This window comes from Capra hircus, chromosome 9 (assembly GCF_001704415.2).
Source record: "Capra hircus breed San Clemente chromosome 9, ASM170441v1, whole genome shotgun sequence".
In the NCBI taxonomy this organism is placed as follows: Eukaryota; Metazoa; Chordata; class Mammalia; order Artiodactyla; family Bovidae; genus Capra; species Capra hircus.
Genome location: NC_030816.1, coordinates 13,461,353 through 13,483,142, shown reverse-complemented (window position 1 = coordinate 13,483,142; position 21,790 = coordinate 13,461,353). Strand labels below are relative to the sequence as shown.

The 21,790-nt window shown below is 43.4% G+C and overlaps 1 protein-coding gene across 1 annotated transcript in view; it reads left to right on the top strand.

Annotated features, from left to right (window-relative positions):
* The window catches only part of RNF217 (ring finger protein 217), a 118,788-nt gene continuing 100,594 nt past the window's right edge, over positions 3,597–21,790 (top strand). Inside the window, exon 1 of the mRNA XM_005684492.3 lies at positions 3,597–4,670. Within this exon, the coding sequence (XP_005684549.3) occupies positions 3,789–4,670 (882 nt within the window). The 5' untranslated portion in view covers positions 3,597–3,788. The remainder of the gene's footprint in view (positions 4,671–21,790) is intronic.

Below are 21,790 nucleotides of genomic sequence, written 5' to 3'. Positions count from 1 at the left end.
TCCTGCTAACGCTGAAGACATAAGAAATGTGGGTTCGATGCCTGGGTCCGGAAGATCCCCTGTAGGAGGACATGGCAACCCACTCCAGTAATTCTTGCCTGGACAATCTCAGGGACAGAGGAGCCTGTCGGGCTATAATCCATAGGGTTGGAAAGAGTCAGACATGACTGAAGTGACTTAGCATGTATGCACGTATATATATAAATATATACAGATACATATGAGTTGAAGGACTGATAGAAAAACAAGTTAGATACTTGCTGTATAATTATTTAATGGTATTTAAACATTATATGGTTTTTTTTCCCACAACAGTTAGGCAGAAATTAATTTTGCCTTTAGTGTGTAAAATTTAAATGATTCACAGCTTTTTGTATTTTTCATAACATTTTCTAATAAATTAACAAAACTAGCTCTTTCATTATCAAACTATAGCCTGAAAAAATGTTTCCAAGGAAGCAGAAGCAAGTCATGTTTAAAAGCCAGGATAGTAAAGGTGGTAATAGAAAAAATAACGCTCAGTAATGATCAAAAGCAGTTGACTATGTCAGTACTGTATCCCAGTAATCAAGTGCTGGTTTTAGGGAAGGTGCACAGCTCATCGCAAATGGCAAAACATTGAAAGCAGAACCTGCTAGTGGCAGAATACTGGTGATAGTGTTCATATTGTGCCTACAACTGTATACAGCCTGATATGGAGCAGGTAGTCTGAGTCTGAGAATACTAAGCTTGCCTTGGACAAGTGAAATTTTCACAATGGTAGCTATATTTTCAACCTATATATATATATACACACATATATTTAATGAATCCTATCGGCACAATCATCATAGCTGCTTCATGTGTTTTATTTATTTCAGGGGAAATCGATAGTAGGATCATCATACTAACTTTGCATTTTAAATCCATGCTGCTCGTGTCCCATGGGTCCCAGACTGAAGACCAGGGGTGCTGGGCCCAGGTCTGATTAAAGTTTGAGTCTGTCTAGAGGCTGGTATGCCATGGTTCTATTTTCACAAAACACCACAGATGAATCCCATGGGAGGAAGTCATGGTAAGGAGAAGGGCTGAAGAGCTGCCAGGCAGCCTTCAAGATTCAGTGTCAAGGAGAGCCACTTTCAGTGAACTAAATCTGAGGAATAAGGAATGAAATGGTGGACACTGCAGGAACATGTTTTTGGAACACCTGTGACAAATATCTGTAGGAGAGGGGGTCCCAAAGTTATGGGAAGATGGTGAGGGGTTTGATTCCTGTAGACACTGTAGAGATACACTTTTTTTGTACCCATTATTGTTACTTTGGTCTTACCCTCAGACTACTGTCATCTAGAAAACATGGATTACTCTTATATCCATTTAGAAAGAACAGAAAAGTAGTTATCAGATGGCATACAGAAAAGACACATATATGTGGGCTTTTTGTCCTTGCCTTTAAAGCGATAAACACTAGGATCATTTGGAAAAAACAGCAGTTATCAGGAAATCAATGAGCCACGATGAAAAAAAACCCTAAATAACATTTAATCTTCCAAATAAGAATTCTTCATTCCTTTTTAAAACAATATTTATTTTTATTCATTTATTTGGCTGTGCAGGGTCTTAGTTGTGACATGTTGTATCTAGTTCCACAACCAGGGATCAAACCCAGGGCCCCAGCACTGAGAGCTCAGTCTTAGCCACTGGACCACCAGGGGAGTTCCAAATTCTTCATTCTCGAGTTGAACTGACAAATGAGGTGGCATCTAGACCGACTGATTAGGCTTATACCTTTGTGGTGCCGCTGAACATCAAGACACATGTGATAGAGGTGTTCTTTAGTGTTACTCTGCTTTCTTGGTCCTGCAAGTTTATGTTTGCTCAATTATGGCTGAGTTGCACTAGTTTTTCAAAGAATTAGCTTCTTCCAAACTGTCAAATTTATGAGCATATTATTGTCTGTAGTACTTTATTATCCTTTTAACAACTGCTGCATAAGGAGTGATGTCACCTATCTCATTCTTGATGTTATTGATGGTTGTTTTTCACTTTCTATTTTTATCACTCTTGCCAGAGTTTTGTTGTTGTTGTTGTTGTTGTTGAATTGCTCACTCATGTCCAGCTCTTTTGAGACTCTATGGACTATAGCCTACCAGGCTCCTCTGTCCATGGCATTTCCCAGGCAAGAATACTGGAGTTGCCATTTCTTCTCCATCCAGGAATTGAACCTGCCTCTTGCGTCTCCTGCATTGGCAGGTGGATTCTTTATCACTGAGCCACCTGGGAAACCCTTAGTCCTGGGTACCTAATCACATTTCTATCATTTGTGTCTGATTTGGAAAATATTTTAGAACAATCCGATAACAATTTCAAGACAAAAAATTCTACACACTTCATAGCTCCTTCCTATTACATGAATGTGTAAATTGAATTCCCTCTCAAGATGAAAAAAAACAAAGGTTGGCTTCCCAAAAATGTTTTCATTGGCTTTAGGGAACTAAAACGCACCAGTCTGGATGACTAATACTTCCTGGAAAATAAAGATAGATCAACACATAATTAAGTTCTGGCTCAAATATAATTGTTGTCTTGGAAACAGTTTTGGGGATAAATATGTTTATGCTAATAAAACTTTTCATGATTTCCACCAATGATCTGGTTTATTAATTAGGCCAGACCATCTCACTATCTTAACTAAGGCTACCCGTTTTGGACTATTCAAAGGGTTAAAAAAAAGTTCCTAAGAGGACATTGAGAAGGAGGAAAAGGGGATAAACCTGGTTATTTACCAGCGCTCAAGGTTAAACGTACTTTTTGGCACATGTGTGGGTTTCAAACATCTTTTCTACTTCATTAAGCAGAAAGCAGAGTTGTATATACAGCATTCTGAACTAAGAATTCCTAGCATTGTTTTTCTGAACCCCATCTTCGGTGGATTTCAAATCAGACCAACTCAAGAGAAACAAGCGAAAGCAAAATCCTAAGCAGCCAGGATTTTTCTGGTTCCCGCTTTCAGTAAAGAGTTTTGTAGGAAGTTCTCCTCCGAGTGTAGCCGGAGGGGCAGCCTGTGGGCTCCGGAGGGTGTCTGGTGGAGGCCGAGTGTGAACTCCGGGCGCGGGAGCGCATCCCGGTCTGAGATCACACCCACTCGGGGTGTGCGTGAGTGAGCGCGCGGTGGCCGCGCGCGTGTGTACGTGTGGGGAGGTGTGCGCCAAAGGGGTGGGGTGAGGGGCGGCGAGGAGGGCTCTAGGTGAAGCACGAGGCGCGGGAGCGGGAGGTCGCGCGCTCCGGCCTCTCCCCCAGGGGCCGCGGCGGCTGGCTCGCGCTCGGGCTGCCCCTCCCGGTGCGCGCCGCTGCGGCGCCACAGGCCCCTCGACCCTGTGACCACCGCCCTCCGGCCGCCTGGCCCGCAGCGGGGACCGGCGATGGCGCGGGACTGACGGTCTCCTTCCTCCGGACCCTTCTGTCCCGCCCGGGGGCTCCCGGGGGCCGCAGCGGCGCCCCGATCTGCATGTGGGGCGCGCGCGCCGGCGGCCGGAGCGAGCGGCCCTCGGTGCCCCCGAGGCGGTGCCCGGCCGCGCGGGCGGACCGGGAGGAGGAGCAGCAGCAGGCCGGGCCGGGCTCCCCGCGCGCCGCCGCCCGGGAGCACGGGCTCCCTGGAGGGAGCTCGGGGCGTCCCAGCCTCGGAGGAGGGACCCGGAAGCAGAAGCGGAGCCCCGAGTCGAGCCGAGCCGCTGCCCCCGCTGCCCGCCGGCGCCGGGTGGGGGTCCCGGCGGCTGGATGGGCAGCGGCGGCTCGGGCCGCGGGCGGCGATGGGCGAGGAGCAGAGCACGGTGAGCGGCGCCGGCGGGCCCCTGGAGGCGCGGACCCCCGCTGGCAGCGCCGCGGGCCCCCCGGAGACCCCGAGGCCGCCGGGGCACAGCGCCGGGGCGCCCGGGCCGCGCGCCGCCTCCGCCGAGCCGAGCGGCGGCGGCTGCGGAAGCGACTCCGGCTGCGCGGACGCCGGAGCTCCAGAGCCCGCGGGGGGCCGGAGGTCCCCGAGCTGGAGCAAGAGCCGGGCACCCGGGCAGCCCGCGGGACTGGCCCTCCCCGGGCCCCTCAACCCCCAGGCTTTGCAAAAGCAGCTGGCCGAGGAGGAGGAGGAAACGGGGGAGCGAAACGAGAGCGGGGATGAACAGCAGAAGGCGCCCCCCGGCGAGGAGCTTGAGACCCCGACCCGTGTCCGCGTCGGGGCCCCGGACGGACTGGTCTTGGACGTGCTGGGCCCGCGGCGCCCGCCCCCGGCCAAGAGACAAGTGTTCTGCTCCGTGTTCTGCGTGGAGAACGACCTGTCCGAGGTCCCCTCAGCGGAGCGGCTCTCGCTGCCCGCGTCGCCACCTCGGGCTCCGCCGGTGACCAACCCTCCCAGCACCCCCTCCTCCTTCCCCAGCCCCCAGCTGTCGCTCCCAGCGGACCCCTTGTCCCCCGACGGCGGCAGTATCGAGCTGGAGTTCTACCTGGCGCCGGAGCCGTTCTCCGTGCCCAGCCTGCTGGGAGCCCCACCCTACTCCGACCTGGGTGGGGTCGGGGATCCCTATGCGCCCCTCATGGTGCTGATGTGCCGGGTGTGCCTGGAAGACAAGCCCATCAAGCCCCTGCCCTGCTGCAAGAAGGCCGTGTGCGAGGAGTGCCTCAGAGTCTACCTGAGCTCCCAGGTAACCTCAGCCCCTCCGACCCTCCTCTGTTCCCCATTCAGCTTTCCAAATCCCTGGCCAGGAAATCCCGCTCGCCAGCTCCCTGCTCACCGGAAGAGGTGATGAGCACCCTTACCAAGGACGTCTATCAGTGTCTTACATCTCGGTTGTTGCCCTTAGAATATTTAAGTGTGTTTGTCTTCGTGGGTTAGCTCGACTGGAATTTAACTCTGGGTGAGCTTTGGGCTTTGATTGGCCGCCATAGAAGGAGCAGGGTATGAATGCATTGCCCTCTTCTATTTATTTTATTAGATTGCGAGCAAGGAGCTTGCTCAAAGAGGAGGGCAGTTGAGCGCGCTTCAGAGGCCTGGTATTCCAGAAACTGACAAATAGTGGGCATAAAATAAATATGTATTGAGTTAGTGGAGAGAAGGGTTGCAATGAGTGATTCCTGAATTTGAAATTTTGCTACTTTCAGATAATCCAGAGAAAAGTGTTATTAATAATGTATTCCTTGCCCCTGGGTCACTTTCCAGTTTCCTTTTCCACAGTAAAGTTGAAGTACTTTTTCTCACTGAAGTTTTAAGCCGGCAGAATGCTTTATTTCTTTAAGAGGGAGCAAAACAGAAAAAGCAAAACAAAGCAAAGCAAGGCTAAGAGGCTTAACAAAACAAGCACTGGTGAAACTTTCCTCCTCAGTTGCTTATTTGAAAGCTTTTTTTTTTTCTTGGAAAGTTGAAGAGTGCAGCTGACCTGCTTTCCTTCCCTGGTGGTGAATGCGTCCTTCTAGCAGTTTTCAGACTGTTAGATTTCTGCCAGTGTTTTGCACAATCCGGAATGCCCTTTGACCCTGTGTCTGATTGTCCTGGGCCTATTCATCTTTCAAAACCCTGGGCTGTTCAGGTGCCAACTTCTCTGTGAAGCCTTCCCTCACCCTCCAGGCCACAGCTTATATACTTTGAAACACTTCTGCGAGTCTTGCATGCACTGAAGTTGTCCGTATGTCTGTTTGTGTGACTAGACAGTGTCTTTCTTAGAGCCCCTGTGTCTGGTAGATTCATGTTGGTATCCTTCCTCGTAACAGTGTTTAATAACTTTGGCTGAAGGGAACTAAACAGGATTTCACACCGTGCAGTTCCTCTGTGTATTGTGGCTAATCTGTGCTTGTGTCTAGACTGAAAGTGTGTACCCTGCCCAATGGAAAACGCAAAGGGGAATTTAGACAGAATGGAATGTTACACAAGCAGTGACTTGGCCAAGATGGTTGAGATTATCCAAGCGCCTGTGATGTCTCTTTCGTGCTTTATCTGCAAACAGATACTTCAAACAGGAGGAAAGCCTGCTTCTCACTGTAGCCGTTTCTAGGATGTCACTGTCAGTCAAGCAGATAGCCATGGGCAAAGCCCTGTGGTGGGATTCAGACATTCCCCAACTATGGGCTCTACTCCAAGGAAGCTCCCTTGTGTGTATGCAAGATGTGTACACATAAACAATACAAGGTAGCATATGATGAGGTGTAAACGGAGTGATAATATCGTGTAGCACTTAAGCACTGAATATAAATACAGTGTAGGTTTAGAGGTTCAAGGGAGGTGGTCATTAGAAGTTGGGGTACTCTGCTTTGCAGTTTGATTTCCTTAAGCATTTCCGTTTCCTGAAAGCAAAATTTTTTTTGCCTCCAAATTCAGATCTGTGTTAATTCTAAGGTCCCTTCTACGCAAAGACTCTTGTTTCCATGTCATTTAACCTTTCTGTGTCTTAATTTCCTCATCAATGAAATGGAATTACAGACCACGTTCTCTAATGACACATCAATTCTAAGCAAAACAGAAACTGCAGAGTTGTGTTGTTGCCTTACTGAACCAGATCAAAAGGGTGTAAAGCGTGCCCTCTTTCTTATTTTCTAAGGTTTCATGGTTTTGACAGTAGTAAATCTGTCAAGCTTGAACTTGCAGGCGTCTTAAGGCTTTTTAAGTGATATATTTGAAATACAAAGTTAATAGTGACTTTTGTCATCATCTTTTGGATTTGTGCCAAATACTTAGTGGATTAGTTAATATCATTTAAGAAAATAAAATAGAGTCCCTATTAAGCATTTTATGCAGTCATTAAAAATGCATACCAAATGTGAGTTGGAATATTGCCTGGTTAAATAATATTCTTCTAAAAGGAGCTGATGAATTCTTTAGAAGAAGGTACATAGTTGGAAGATAGGAATGCAAATTTTTAGATGATAAGTCTTATTTCCGTTAGTGCCATGAACTGAATATGTGGCAACGGCCAGTGGGTAGGCGTCTTCATTATTTCAGTGTACACATGGGAGAGTAGGTGGTGACTTAAATATCTCTCTGCATGCTCAGTTCATCAGTTGTGTCCGACTCTTTGCAACCTCGTGAACTGTAGCCTGCCAGAGTCCTCTGCCCCTGGGATTCTTAAAGCAAGGATACTGGAGTGGGTTGTCATGCCCTCTCCAAGGGATCTTCCCAACCCAAGGATTGAACCCATGTTGCCTTAATCTCCTGCGTTGGCAGATGGATTCTTTACCCCTGAGCCACCTGGGAATGCTCAATCTTATAAGTCATGTCTGACTCTTTGTAACTCTGTGGACCAGAGCCCACCAGAGTCCTCTATCCCTGGGATTCTCCAGGCAAGAATATTGGAATGGGTTGCCATGCCTTCCTCCAGGGGATCTTCCGGACCCAGGGGTTGAACCAGCGTCTCTTATGTCTCCTGCATTGGCAGGTGGGTTGTTTACCACTAGCATCACCTGGGAAGCCCAAATTCCTCTATATTGTGGTTTAAACATAATAGTTTTAGTTTTTCAAAACAGTGATTTGAAAAACGAAAACTAGTTTTTCTTCAGTGATAAGAATTCTTCAGTTATCACTGAGCCTGGGGACTATGCAGAATCCTTCTTAGTGGAATGACTTTACCGGCCGACAGGTATCAGTTGCTGTGATGAAGGATTGAACTGGTACATTATAATCTTTGGCGCACATACATAGGGGTCAACGTAGAGGCATTAGAGCACCATGACACAGACAGCGGGAGTCTATCTGGTTTGTGTTGCACGAGTACATAAATCTTTGGTGTATAAACTTCGGAAGTCCATTTCCAATGGCCTGTGTCTACACGTATGACCGTGGCTTAGAGCATGCAATGCCAGGGATGTCTGCGGTCTCCTTCAGGTCACTGAGCCATTCTGAGAACTGACCTTCTCAGCTGGTTTGGCCTCTACCCCATTTTCCTAGGAGAAAGGGTTGTTACTTTCCTCGTTTCATGGAATGATAACCACATTCATTTGAAAAATTCTCCTCAGGTATCTTTCCTTTATGATTTTGATTTGAAACGATAAAATCCAGTAGGATGTGAAATACTAATATGTAGTACTTTATATAAAGAAAAGAGAGAATTGGACATGCTAAGGGCTTTCTAAAGGTAACAGCTGTTGTGACTTTCATCACTCTGCTTCAAAGTGCTTGTGATGGCACATGCATATGAATCGGAATGTATACACCTGTCAAGTGAGTATTAATAGAGACAGGCCACGCACTTCTTCGGCACTTTGTGAACAAAACAGCTGCTAGATGATAATGTCCTGAAATGACTGTCTACTGTAGTCATCCTAGAACCGGTGACCTAGGGGTGAAAGCTTCTAGATCCTTTTATTAAACTCTGAGTCATCCAGACCTTTATGGGTAAAAGTGGAGCCTGCTTTTTCCCTTTAAACCTTAAAGCAATCTGCATACTTTTAGGAACTGGCCTGTTCAAGATGGAGTTTACAGGCAGCTGCCTTCACGCAGGTGAATTTACGGATCCTCTCACACCAGCTATGATTCTGGTAGTCTTGAAAACATGAAGAATAAAAGAGACTGGACTCTGTTATGTCACTCTGCGAATTTAGAAAGTGAGGATCCCGGCATATGTAAACTTCCTCCTCTGTGTACAGTGTGTGTGCGTGGTGTGTATTTGGAGCTGTGGTTACCATGCGCTTTCACACCTTCCTGACTCATGTGCTCCTTTTCCTCTTCTGATTCTTTAATGCTATCTCTTTTAATAATTTCTTCATTTCCCCTTAATCACTTCTCTTTTTCCTCTTACTTTTCACAATTTGATTTTAAATAGCACTTGGGTACTGCCGAGGAGTCAGTGCCCTGTCCGGGGCTGTTCGCCGGGCGCTCGGGACCTGGTGCAGATGGTGTCTGGGTGTCTGCCTTCCCGCGTCCTCCGGCGTCTAGAGATGAGAGCGCTCCGCCGAGCAACCCTGCACTGCCTACGGGTCTCAAATAACTTGACTAGTACTACTTCCCTTGGGTGTCACCTTTAGAGTGGTGATTTTTTTTTTTTCCTCCTAGAGTAGAGCTCAGCTTTTTATAGTTGAAGGCTGTTCCTTACTCATATGAGAGACACAAGAAGAACATTAGACTTGAGCTCCCAGCTTTTCCTTAAGCATTGGTGATGGGGATGTGGACAGATACCTGAGCCATAACTTCTTATAATTGACATTTTCATTTGTTAATGTACCGCTTACACACATAACAGACATTTATTGGCTACCTCTATGTCAGGGACCTTGAGAGACTTTTTAAATGTATTAAATGCCCGCAAGGAGCTGGCTTAGAGCCTTGCTTTCCTCAAAGCTTTATCTGGTGGCATAAATAAGCTTTCCTTTAAGTTCTCAGACAAGTGTGCCTCTCCTCTTCTCTTTTCTTCCTGGGAGGATTTTATTAAGCCAGTTCTGGAACACCAGCTAACCTTTTAGTAAGCATATTACTATTCCTCCTCTTATGTTTATTTCAAAGTAATAAGAAACAGTATCGGAATAAGTTATTACTATAATTAAATTTTCTTAATGAACATTTCTTAGAGCTCTTTGTAATTGTTGTAAATAGAATATTAATTAATGCTTTGCTTCTTTCAACACTTTTATTACTTTTGTGCTTTTCCAAAAAAAAAAACACTCAAAAGAAAACATTTTGATAACTGTGTTTGGATCATTCATAAAAATATGGCCAATCTTTAAAGTTATGACACTTTCAAAGAATTGTTTCTTTGTTCAAGTTCACTTTGTCAGCCGAGTTTTATGTGATAAACTCATTGAACCTTCCCAAATCAAGTTCTGTCTTAAAAATTCAGTATCTTCAGGACAATAATTCCTAGAAGAACATTCTCTTTCAAAGTGATCACTACTATTTGCCCCATCAGTTTTGGGTAATTACACTTGAGCTTTGAAGTTTCCATAAATAACAACAACCATTAATTGAACACCTATATTTGAAGCATTTTTTTACATTTATTCTGTTTCAGTTTCTGTTAATATGTTCTTATGTTTCCATTTAGTATATTTTATTATTTAATTTTAATTCCCTTGCATATTAAATACTTATTACATACCAAGCACTGTTGTTGGTGTTGGAAACACAGAGAAGTGAAACAGATAAAACCCCTTACTCTATGGAGTTTATTTATTAGGCTGGGGGGAGATTGATAATAAAATAAGTAAGTTATTTAGTATGCTAGATATTATTTCGTATACTATAGTATATTATAAAGAAAGAAAAACAAGGGAAGCGTGGTAAGATATATTGGGAAGGAGGTTTTCTTTATGTATTTATAGTGTTTTTAGGAATTGTCAGGGAGGGTTTGTTTTAGATGGTGACTTTTGAGCAGAGATCTTCATGATGGCAGTGAGAGAGCAAATGAAGAGAATATCTGAGGAAAGAGTAAGTATAAAGTTCCAGGGACAGGAGCATGCTTGGTGGGGGGGGGGTTCCAGGAATGACAGAGAGATCCATACAGGGGAAGCATATGGAATGAGGTGGGACGCACTAAGAAGAAACCAGAAGAAGTGGGGAAAGCTGACAGAAAGGGCTTTAAGGCCACAGAGAACTTGCAATTCCTCCGAATGAGCTGGAAAGCTGGTTTTTGGGTTAATCAGATGTGACTTTACCTTTAAGATAGAGGATTCTGGCTCTCTGTGGAGAATATATCAAGGGAGTCAAGAGTGGAAGTAAAGGGACTTCCCTGGCTGTCCATGGTTAAGACTCTGGGCTTCCAACACAGGGGGCACAGGTTCGAATCCTAGTCAGGGAATGAAGATTCCACATGCAACCTAGCCAAATAAAAGCCATTTAGGAAAAAAAAAAAAAAAAAAAAACTTGGGAGAAAAAAAGAATGGGAGTGATCAGTTAGAAGAATTTGGCAATAAGCCAGAGAAGGGATGTCATAGTTCAGACTAGGGTGATTAGAGGTAGATATGGTTTGAACTGGTGGAATTTTGAATGTATTGTGACGGTAGAGCTGATGGAATGTGCTGATGACTTGGTGTGGGGATAAGAGGGAAAGAGAGTCCAGAATGACTCAGGTTTTGAGCCCAAGCAGTTGGAAGAATGGGTTTGCCATTTAACAAGGTGAGGAATGCTGTAGGCGGACTTACTTTAAGGAGAATCAGGAGTTTATGCAAAGTTCAAAAAGGTTGTGTAGACATTCATGAAAGAATGGCAGCTGGCGTGTGGCATTCAGCAAAGAGACCTTCATAGGAGATGTAAATTTGAATCTTTCTGATATAGAGAAGATGTTTAAAGCCATGAGACCAGAGGAGGATTGAGGACTGGGTCTGGACATGCCAGGGCTTGCGGATACAGAGCCTGGGACGTGTGAAGGAATAGGAAGGAGTCTGAAAGGGAGAGGGCAAGAAGGAGAACCAAGGCAGAGTGGTTAACCAGAAGCCAAACAAAGACGATGTTTTATAAAGGAAGGAAAAGTCATTTTTGTCTAGTGTTTCTGATAGTTTCAGCAGGATAAGGGTTTAAATTGACCATTGGATTTCCCAACAAGGAGATTATTTGTAAGTGTGAATAGTGCTGTTTTCATTGGCACTGGTGGAGTTGACTTTCTGATTATAATGGGTTCAAGAAAACAGGAACAGCTCAATTTCTGTACTAAAGGTAGTAGAATGTTCCATGAGGAAACTCAAGGTTAGCAAGGTTAAAGAACTTGTCCTAAATCACATAGCTAGGAAATGGCAATGGTGGGATTTCAGTTCCATTTGGCTCTAAAGCCCAAGGTCTTTTAATAGTCTTTGCATTTATTATCTTATTTATAAGTTAAATATGTTGATTTTTTGTTAAAGTTTATATCTGTATTGTACAAAGTCACAAGGCTTGCAGTCCAAGAAGAAACTTAATTACATGTTTTGAGGAAGTGGAAGTCTCTTGCCCAAATTTAGATCCAGAGAAAGATTTCAACCAAGGTCAGCTTCATCTTCGTGTAAGAAAATCAAGAGGAATTGAGTTGAGAAGAGCTATGATTTAACTTACTATTAAGTTTTAATGGCAGCACACTCTCCTGTTTTCTTCCTAACTCTTGACCATGCCTTCTGTTTCCATTTGAACTTTTTCTTATGTTACCATCTCTTAATGTTGATATCTGCATGGTCATATATTAAACGCTCTCTCTCCTCACATTGAAGTCAAAAAGAGAAGGGGGCAGCAGAGGATGAGATGATTAGATAGCATCACCGATTTGATGGACACAAATTTTTGCAAACTCCGAGAGATGGGGGTGGGGTACAGAGGAACCTAGCTTACTGTAGTCCTTGGGATTGCAAAGAGTCAGACACAACCTAGAGACTGAACAACAGCTCCTCACATTGTGTATTAGTAGTGGGACCATGAATTTCACTCCCATGGTTTCAAGTAACACCTATATGCTCTTGACTTCCAAATCTTTGCTTCTAGCCCAGATGACTTTTTCTCACCTACAGTACCATATTGCTGCCTCTGTCTTTGACATTTCCACCTGTATGTTCCATCCACAGCCACCTTAAACCTCTCAGAACTAACCTCCCTCTCCTCCTCTTCCTTCCCCCATCCCTAAAGCTTTGCTCTTCCTTTGGGGTTCTATGTTTCCATCAGTTATACCCAGGCCAGAAGCTTGGGCGTTGTCTTCGAGTTCTTTTCCTCCCTCACCTCTCACATCTCATTAATCACCAGTCACTAATCACTTTCAGTCCTACCTCCTAAAATTATTTCTGTAGTCTTCTCGGCATTTCCCTTGCTCAGGCCTCTACCATTTCTCTCCTGGATTCCAAGCACAGCTTCCTCCTTTGTCCAAGTGTTCCAGTCTTGGCCGCTTCCAGTCTCTTCACACTGCCACCAAAGTTGTCTTGTAGGATACAAGACTGGTCTTGGCACTCCCCCTTCTTTACGTTTCAGTCTGCTTCTTGCCTTTACAATAGACTCTGAACATGGTTTACATGTGCCTGGGTGAGCTAACTCCTGATTACCACTCTTGTTTCTCATCAACCCCCCTCAACCCTACCCCCATCTATCCCTATAGCCGTATTAAACTGCTTTTTTGTTCACTGAGTACTCTATGACTCTCTTAATCATGAATCTTTAGTTTAGTGACATGTGATTCTATGTTAGCGGGATCTACTTTTTTCCCTTAATCCCTATGTCTGCCTCTTAAACACTGATTCATTCTAGTCTCAACTTAGACATTTCTTCTTTTGCGAATTCTTCTTGACCCCCTCTTATCTGGATTAAGCATCCTTCCTATGGTCTTTGACAACCCTTTGACTCACTGTAAGAGTCTTATATTTCACTGTATTTAAATTGCCTGTTTCCTGCTCCATGCTCCCATTAGACTGTAAAGCTTGATGCATGTAGAGACCTTATTCATTTTTTTTTTCTGATTGATTTCTTAGCTCTTGGCGTACTGTCCACATGAAATGAGTATTTGTGTAGTGGATTTATGTAGTTAGATTATAAATTAACTAATACATTGAGGCTAGTTGTCAACATACAGAGTATTGGGATAGATAGCCAAGATGGTTTTTAACAGGAAAATCTCAACATTTCATTATCTTGCTTAAAATCCTACAAACCCTTTCCCATTGCTGTAATGAAAAGATTCTGGTTCATGACACTGCTGATGAGGTTTGGTCCCTGCTGCTTCAGTCTCTTCTCCATCCCTCCAGCTCCAGTACTTTCCAGGCATGGATCCTTCCCTTTGTTAATTTCTCCTCATCCTTCAGATCTCAGCCTGCCTTGGTCTCCAGACTGAATCCGTCTCACCGTTTATGCTTTTAGAGTCCTTTTTACCCTGCAGTCATTTTTTTAAATCCCCTTTTGTAATTATATGTTTGTGAGATGATTTGATATTTGATTAATTCTCTCTCCCTCCCCATATTATTTGAGCTGCTTTTATAACTAGCAGTTAGCACAGAGCCCAGTTCAGCACCAACAAATGTTGCTGAACAAATGTTTGTTAAAAGACTGAATGAATGATTGAGAGTAAATTATACTATGTTCAGGTTGGTAGGAAAATTAAGGTAGATTTTGAACCTAGTATGTTTCAGTTCAGAATGTTTAGGTTGGTAGGAAAATTAAGGTAGATTTTGAACCTGAATTTTTGATATTTTATTCCAGAGTAAATTTACATTTTTAATGCAATGGAATGCTATGACCTGAGTTTTTATCTTGGCAACCAGTTTATCACTGAGACGCTTCTTTAATTATGAAACCTATTCTGTCTTCTGCTTAACAGATTCCTCCAGAACCTGGGCTCTTAGGAACAGCCGTTTTATTTTGATCACGGCATGTAGGTCAGGAATTTGGGAAGGGCTCAGCTGGTGGTTCACACTTGGGCTTCTGCTGCCTTGGTGGTCAGGTGTCAGCTCTCTTGCTTGGCTGGCAGCTGATGCTAGCTGGTGACACTATGCTTGGCTGCGGCTGTTCACAGCAGTGCCGGCGTGTAGCCTTGATAGCACTGTAGTCTCAGGGCACTGGGCTTCTTACATGGAGGCTGGCCTCCCCAGGCCCAGAGTCTCCAGGAAGCCACGTGGAAGCTGTCTTAACTTGGGAAGTCATTCAGCGTCACCTGGGCTTCCCCGGTGGCTCAGACGGTAAAGAATCTGCCTGCAACGCAGGAGCCCCAGGTTCCATCCCTGGATGGGGAGGATCCCCTGGAGGAGGAAATGGCAGCCCACTCCCGTATGGGTTGTCTGGAGAAGCCCGTGGACAGAGGAGCCTGGCAGGCTACATACAGTCTGTGGGGTCACAAAGAGTCGGACATGACTGAGCGACTAACACTTTCACTTTTTTACTTTCAGTAGAAAGACACTGAGACCCAACGCTTCATTTTTTGTGAATACTTAAAAGAATTTGGGGCCATATTTTTAAACCACCACAGTACTTCAAACAAAAATCAGGAATGTTGTGAATTTAGGTAGTAAAGCTTTTGAGCCTGAATTTTAACTTGTCTTTATTTAAAGTTTCATGTCTTATCAGTTATTTAATTACATATTTCCTATTCATATCACTGGGAGAAGGGCATGGCAACCCACTCCAGTATTTGGAGACTCCCACGGACAGAGAAGCCTGGCGGGCTACAGTCCATGGGGTTGCAAAGAGTCGGACACGCCTGAGTGGCTCACACATTCATATTGTTATATTGATTAATGTACTTTGCTTTGTGGGAGTTCTGTGCTTTCTCTTTGAGTAATTTAATAATAAAGCTTTAAGCAAAGCTTATATGCAAGTTGTTCCCTTTTATTAATATTTATTTTTAATTATTTGTTTGGCTAGGCGGGATCTTAGTGGCAGTGCGCTTGGCTTTCTAGCTGCAGAGAGCAGGGGCTACTCTCTGGCTGTGCTGCTCAGGCTTCCCATTGTGGTGGCTTCTCTTGTTGCAGACCACAGGCTCTAGGGCACGCGGGCGTCCGTAGTTGCAGTACAAGAGCTTAGTTGCTTCATGGCATGTGGAATCCCTTAGGACCCGATCAAACCCATGTCCCCTGCATTGGCAGGCAAATTCCTATCCACTGTCCACCAAGGAAGTCCAAAAGTTGTTCCCTTTTAAGCTGAAGTATTTTAGGTAATTTCATTGTAACTGAATATCTTGAGATCAGGGTCAACTTCTGATTATATCTGATTAATACCACTTATGTTAATTATCATAACATAATATTATGTTAATTATTAATGAATGATTATTAAGACCACTTATTTACATTTTGTAACTTCTATCGTATCAAAGTTTTAGCTTCAAGAGTTGGACAGGACTGAGCGCCTTCACTTTCACTTTTCACTTTCGTGCTTTGGAGAAGGAAATGGCAACCCACTCCAGTGTTCTTGCCTGGAGAATCCCAGGGACGGGGGAGCCTGGTGGGCTGCCGTGGGCTGCCGTCCATGGGGTTGCACAGAGTTGGACATGACTAAAGCAACTTAGCAGCAGCAGCAGTATTAAAATATCATTTGAAAAAGTTGAATACCTTGCTGGATAAAAAGAATTGATGTAACGGATAGTTTTTGTGGTGCAGGGATATTCTGTACAGAAATTGTTGTATTTAATGATACCTGAGAATTAACCACTCTAGTTAATGTTTGTTAGATTGGTTCACTGTTGGGTTTTTATTGTTACGATATTCCAGTTTGGCTGATTCTATCATTCGGCTAGTGTCCTCTCACATAGGTAGCCCTTACGTTTGCAGAAGCAAGTGTGTTGTGCTCAGAAATCTCCTGGTTGAGGATCTGTGCCCCCTGAAGAGGAGGAGGTGTATTGCTTTCATGATGTGCCTTTTTCCCCAGCTCAGGTAACTAAATTCTGCACTTATTCATTCATGTGCATGACTAATCCCTTTTTAAATCTTCCAGAGCTGTTTGCCTCAATGGTATTCTCTACTGTAAGATTCAGAGGCTAATTATAGGCTACCTAGCAAATTACTTCCCCTTTTGTGGTGTTGATTCTTGCCTGATTTCCTCACTCAGTTATTGGCCATACTCAGCATTCCTGAAGCTCTGAGACGTAAGTGGCCAGTTAAATCACCAGGGCTTTTCCCTCTGGTTGCTTAACCAGCTTAATTTTAAACAGCAGGTAAAATAAAACACTTGGTTATAGTGTTTCCCTAGCGTTTTGTTCGGAGAAGGCAATGGCACCCCACTCCAGTACTCTTGCCTGGAAAATCCCATGGATGGAAGAGCCTGGTGGGCTGCAGTCCATGGGGTTGCCAAGAGTCGGACACGACTGAGTGACTTCTCTTTCACTTTTCACTTATCATGCATTGGAGAAGGAAATGGCAACCCACTCCAGCGTTCTTGCCTGGAGAATCCCAGGGACAGGGGAGCCTGGTGGGCTGCCATCTGTGGGGTCGCACAGAGTCGGACACGACTGAAGCGACTTAGCAGCAGCAGCAGCAGCAGCAGCACCATTAACTTCAGTGTTGTTTTTCCCCTTATGTTACCATTTTTCCTCAAGATTGTGAAAGAAACACTTTGAAAATAATGGGCTCCTGAAAATAAAAGAAATATTCTGTGTGTCCCATGTTCTGGTGTTTTATGCTAAGACTCTGTGTGTGTGTGTGTGTGTGTGTGTGTGTGTGTGTGTGTGTGTGTGAAGTTTGTGTGTTACAAGAAGATGTTGCTCATTTTGATTTATAAAAATCTCAGTTTAGTCATTTTCGGGTGAATTCACATATCTTGGGTTTAGTTGGAGTCAACCTAAGTCCCTTGGGTTCACCTTTTTCCTGCTGTTGGTTTTTAATGTGTTGCAGTGTGAGTCACTGAGGGCTTCAGCCTTAAGATCAAGGGAGAGTTTAGAGGAATGCTTGAAAAGAAAACATTGGAAACAATAGTAAGCCTTTTCCCAAGAGTTTGAATTTGCTTTTTTTCTGAAAAATACTGTTTGTCCAGATACGTTCTTCTCTTCAAAAATCACTACAGACTTAGGAAATTTGGAAACAGAATTTTCAATTTTGCTTACAAATCATCCAAATGAGCTGCTTTCAGAGAGTTCTGACCCATGTGTTTAAAAAATAGCACTTTATGGTTAGCTCTAAGAATAGTTGATTGACGCTAAAGTTAGGAAAGATATACCTCGCTAGCTGAATTTCATCAGCAATCTTTGAATGCTTGGTAGATGAAACATAAAAAGAAGTGTAATGATTTAGTAAGCACAGGCAGCAGGGTATTTTTTTTTTTTTTTTTGCCTCTCTGTGTCTCTGTGCGGTGCTTTTTCAGTTAAACACCATCATTAAAACAGTGTATCAAAACTGAACATGGACCTTGGAGACGCAGTGTCACTGAATGTCAAAGATTTCTAAAATTAAGAATGCTGTTACTAAGTCATTGCTTTCACAATTACTAATGATTCTATTAGTGATGATAAGACATTTTGTATCAATAATTAATAAAATTGAGACTCAGATGTTAAAAAAATCACTGGAACTTTTGGATTCTTTTTACAATCTAGACGGGTTGGCCAGAACCCTGTTGATTTGCTCAGGGTGCTAATAAAGGTCAGGCAGGCAGTCCTATCACAGGCTGGCTAATGACACACTGATCTGGGGCCATAAATTACCCTTAACCCCACATGGTCATGTCATAAAGTGTCTGCTTCTGATCAGAAGACACGATGGAAGAATTACTATTAATCTCTTCACCACTTCTGGAAAAACAAATGGAAACACATATACTGCTAGTGAGTTGCAGAGACTTTTACACACAGAAATCTTTTCCAGTGCATAAGACTTTCCTCTCTTTTACTGTGGTCACACTGCAGAAGGTCAGTTCTCTAGTAACTCAGCTGACTTAAGGCAATCAAAAGTGAGGGGAAGCTAGAGCTTTCTTATTAAAAACATTCTCTGAGCACAGACTATTTATTTAGCAGTGTGCTGATCACTTGAGAAGAGAAGATGTAGTCTATGATCCATCCTCTTACCAAGTGTAGAAATTCAGAAAGTGAAAAGTAAGGTGTCCAAGCAAAAGATTAAGGAAAGTTTATAACTACATTGTGTGATGCTGGTTGTTGACTTAAGTGGTTCTAGGAAGAAGCTGTGTTTATGGGAGTAGAAAAAGTTGAAGCTTGGCTAGTTTATACAAAGTACTTGTTGATACACTGGAAACATAGGAGAAGGGAGTTCGAGGTGGGGTGTGTCTTCAAGTGAGATGGAGTGAGCAAGCACACAGGTGAATGTGTACAGGCTCAGTTGCTCGGTTGTGTCTGACTCTCTGACCCCATGGACTGTAGCCCGCCAGACTTCTCTGTCCATGGAATTCTCCAGGCAAGAGTACTGGAGTGGGTGGTCATTCCCCTCTCTAGGGGATCTTCCTGACCCAGGGATTTAACCCACATCTCCCGTATCTCTTGTATCGTCAGGCAGATTTATAACCACTGTGCCACCTGGGAAGCCCAAGCACACATATGCACTCACAGATGCATTTATGGAAATAAAGAAAAGAAAGGTAGTTGCACAGTCATGTCCGACTCTTTGCTTTTCCATGAACTGCAGCCTGTTCTGCTCCTCTGTCCACGAAATTCTCCAGACAAGAGTACTGGAGTGGGTTGCTATTTCCTTCTCCAAAATAAAGAAAGTGAAGTTGCTCAGTCGTGTCCGACTCTTTGTGACCCCATGGACTGTACCCTGCCAGGCTCCTCAGTCCATGGAATTTTCCAGGCAAGAGTACTGGAGTGGGTTGCCATTTCCTTCTCCAGGGGATCTTCCTGACCCAGGGACCGAACCTGGGTCTCCCACATTGCAGACAGATGCTTTTATCGGCTGAGCCACCAGGGAGGTCCTAAAATAAAGAGGGAGGGTAAAAGTGATCATGGCTAGAGAGAGGGGCTTAGAAGGGCAGTACGGCAAATAGGAGTGGAGAGGTGAAGCTGTATGGTGAGCAGGAGTCCGTGGAACAGATGTTTCAGTACAGAGCAGAGGATACGGGCGGGTGGGCAGGCAACCAGACCCCCAGGTGTCCTGTGTCTCAAGGTTAGGGGCAGAGGGAGCCGGGTCATGGCTTACAGAGCAGGATGAGATCGCAGAGAGCTCTGAGGCCCCTCTGTGGAACTGGTACTTTGTTCTGTGATACGAAGTCATCGGAAAGCTGAGTGGAGCTGTCAGATTATAGTTAGTGCTTCAAAAAGAGCCTGGCTTCCTTGTGGAGAATAAACTGTGTTTGAGGGTGGGGTGTGGCGGAAGAGAACCAGGGAAATGGGTTAGGAGGCCGCTGCAGCAGTCCAGGGCAGAGGTGAGAGTGGCGTGGGCTACCGTGGAAATGGTTCCGTCTCTTGTCCCATCACTTACCCGGCTTTTGGTTTTCAAAGGTGTAGGGAGTTCTTCGCCTTTGGTCCAGCAGGATGTCCTGCCAGTCTTTGTAGCCTTTAATGTTCAGAGGTCCATGTTGTATTGGCTTGGCCAAAAAGTTCATTCTGGTGGATTTCCCTGAAGATCTTCTAGGAAAACTCCAGTGAACTTTTTGGCCAACCCAGTATAACTGCAGCTGCCATCTTTATCTTTTCAAATCACATGTGATTAACGGCTATTCAGCTTGATCCCCTCTCACATCTTGCTTGTCTGCAGTGTGTTTTTTGTCTGTTTTTAATTATTTGGTCCAGAGACACCATGGAGAAAATCACTGACTGAAAAAGGATTTGGATACCTGTCCATTGTTGTTATTTTACTGATTGTCAGAATCAGTTTATCAAAGAATTTGAGCTTTCCTCTGCTACCTAGTCTTTTGCAATTTGCTGTTCTCGGGCTTTCCTCACTTTATACTCAACAGTTCGCTTACCTTGCTTTTTAAAACAGGAACTCCCACCCTCTCCTCCTCACAGATAGCAAAGGTCTTACAGGCCCACCTTCAGTGCTGAGAGGAAGTTAGAATTATTTTGTAATTCTACTCAGTTCTTGTCCTTTAGCGGTTTTGAATTGTTTTGAATGGCTGTCCTTTGCTTCAGTGAATTCCTGTCTAATTACGCATGTTCATCTCTTACTCCTAATTCTTGTTTTTGTAACAGAGTTCCCTTTAGGTGTCAGTTCCATTTCCTCTACCTTAAATGGCAAAGGCCCTGGGGTCATGACTTCACTGTACAGTGGCTGTTTTATTTTGATTTTGGTTGTTCTTTTCTTTGTTTTTAATAAAGGTACACGATAAAGTAATTACTTAAACAGAGATTTACTTAGCTGATTTTATGCTGAGTAACTGAGCAAAACCCTCCCTTTTGTATGAACCTTCATTTGTTTATTTCAGAATTCTAAAGTGTTTCTTCTCATTACATTCTATTATTCATCATGGAACCAGTACTATTTCAACTGGAGGCAATAAAATATTGATGTGGTTTTAAAATTATTTTTGAGAAAGCCTCAAGTATTTATCTTTAAAATAGATTTGTCTCATGTGTGGGTTGTATAAATTTTAGAAGAATATGAACCTTATGCATTGGTATCATTACAGATTTTAGTTATCTTGCTGTATAACAGTTACCACTGGGTGAAAGTGTACTCAGTTTAAAATATTTTCAACTAGATAGTGTGAGCAATCACAGATACCAGGTAGCATCTTGGAGTACTTTAATGTTTATAAAACAATTTGAGAAAAATTTAAGTAGTTAGAAACATTGGACTTTATATTTTATGTTTAGAACATCCATTAAGTGTCTAATACCCCATTTCTATTTGTTGTGAGGAATTTAGCTCTTTTTTTCTCTATATTAATCTTCTTGTCAAGAGCAACTCATTTCAAGGTGGATTCATTGTTTTTCCTCTATAAATATGAATGAGTTTTAATTTTGGATCTCAGCGCTTTAACATTTTTCCTTAGAAGTACCTATTTCATTGAAAAATGAAAGCTAGTTCATAAAGTGATACATGATAAACTTTAATATTTATCTCACTTTATAGATACTTCTATAGCAAAAATGTGGTTGATACCTCAAAAATTCCATAGTCAAAACCCTATCCCCAAACACACAAAAAACCCTATCACACACACACAAATCCCTGCATTGCATTTTGTATATATTAATTACATAGTGTGTCATTATATATTTCACGTAATAGTTTGTAACCATTGCCATCTTATAGACGTTAATAATCCATTAATATTTATGTAAGATGTTATGGTAGATTCTGCTTGAAGACAAATTAAAAATTATTTTACCTACTTGCCTACTCTCTCAAGGCTTTAAAATTTTCCATGTGATATGTAAACACATGTTTACCAGTCATCTTGTGTAGACCATTGATAAAGTTGTAAAGATAAAATGTCAAAAGTTAATGACATTATAGTATGTGCAAGTTATTTACTTAGTTTCTGATGAGCAAAATGAAAATGGGTTTGTATTACTCAGTTGTTTTCTTT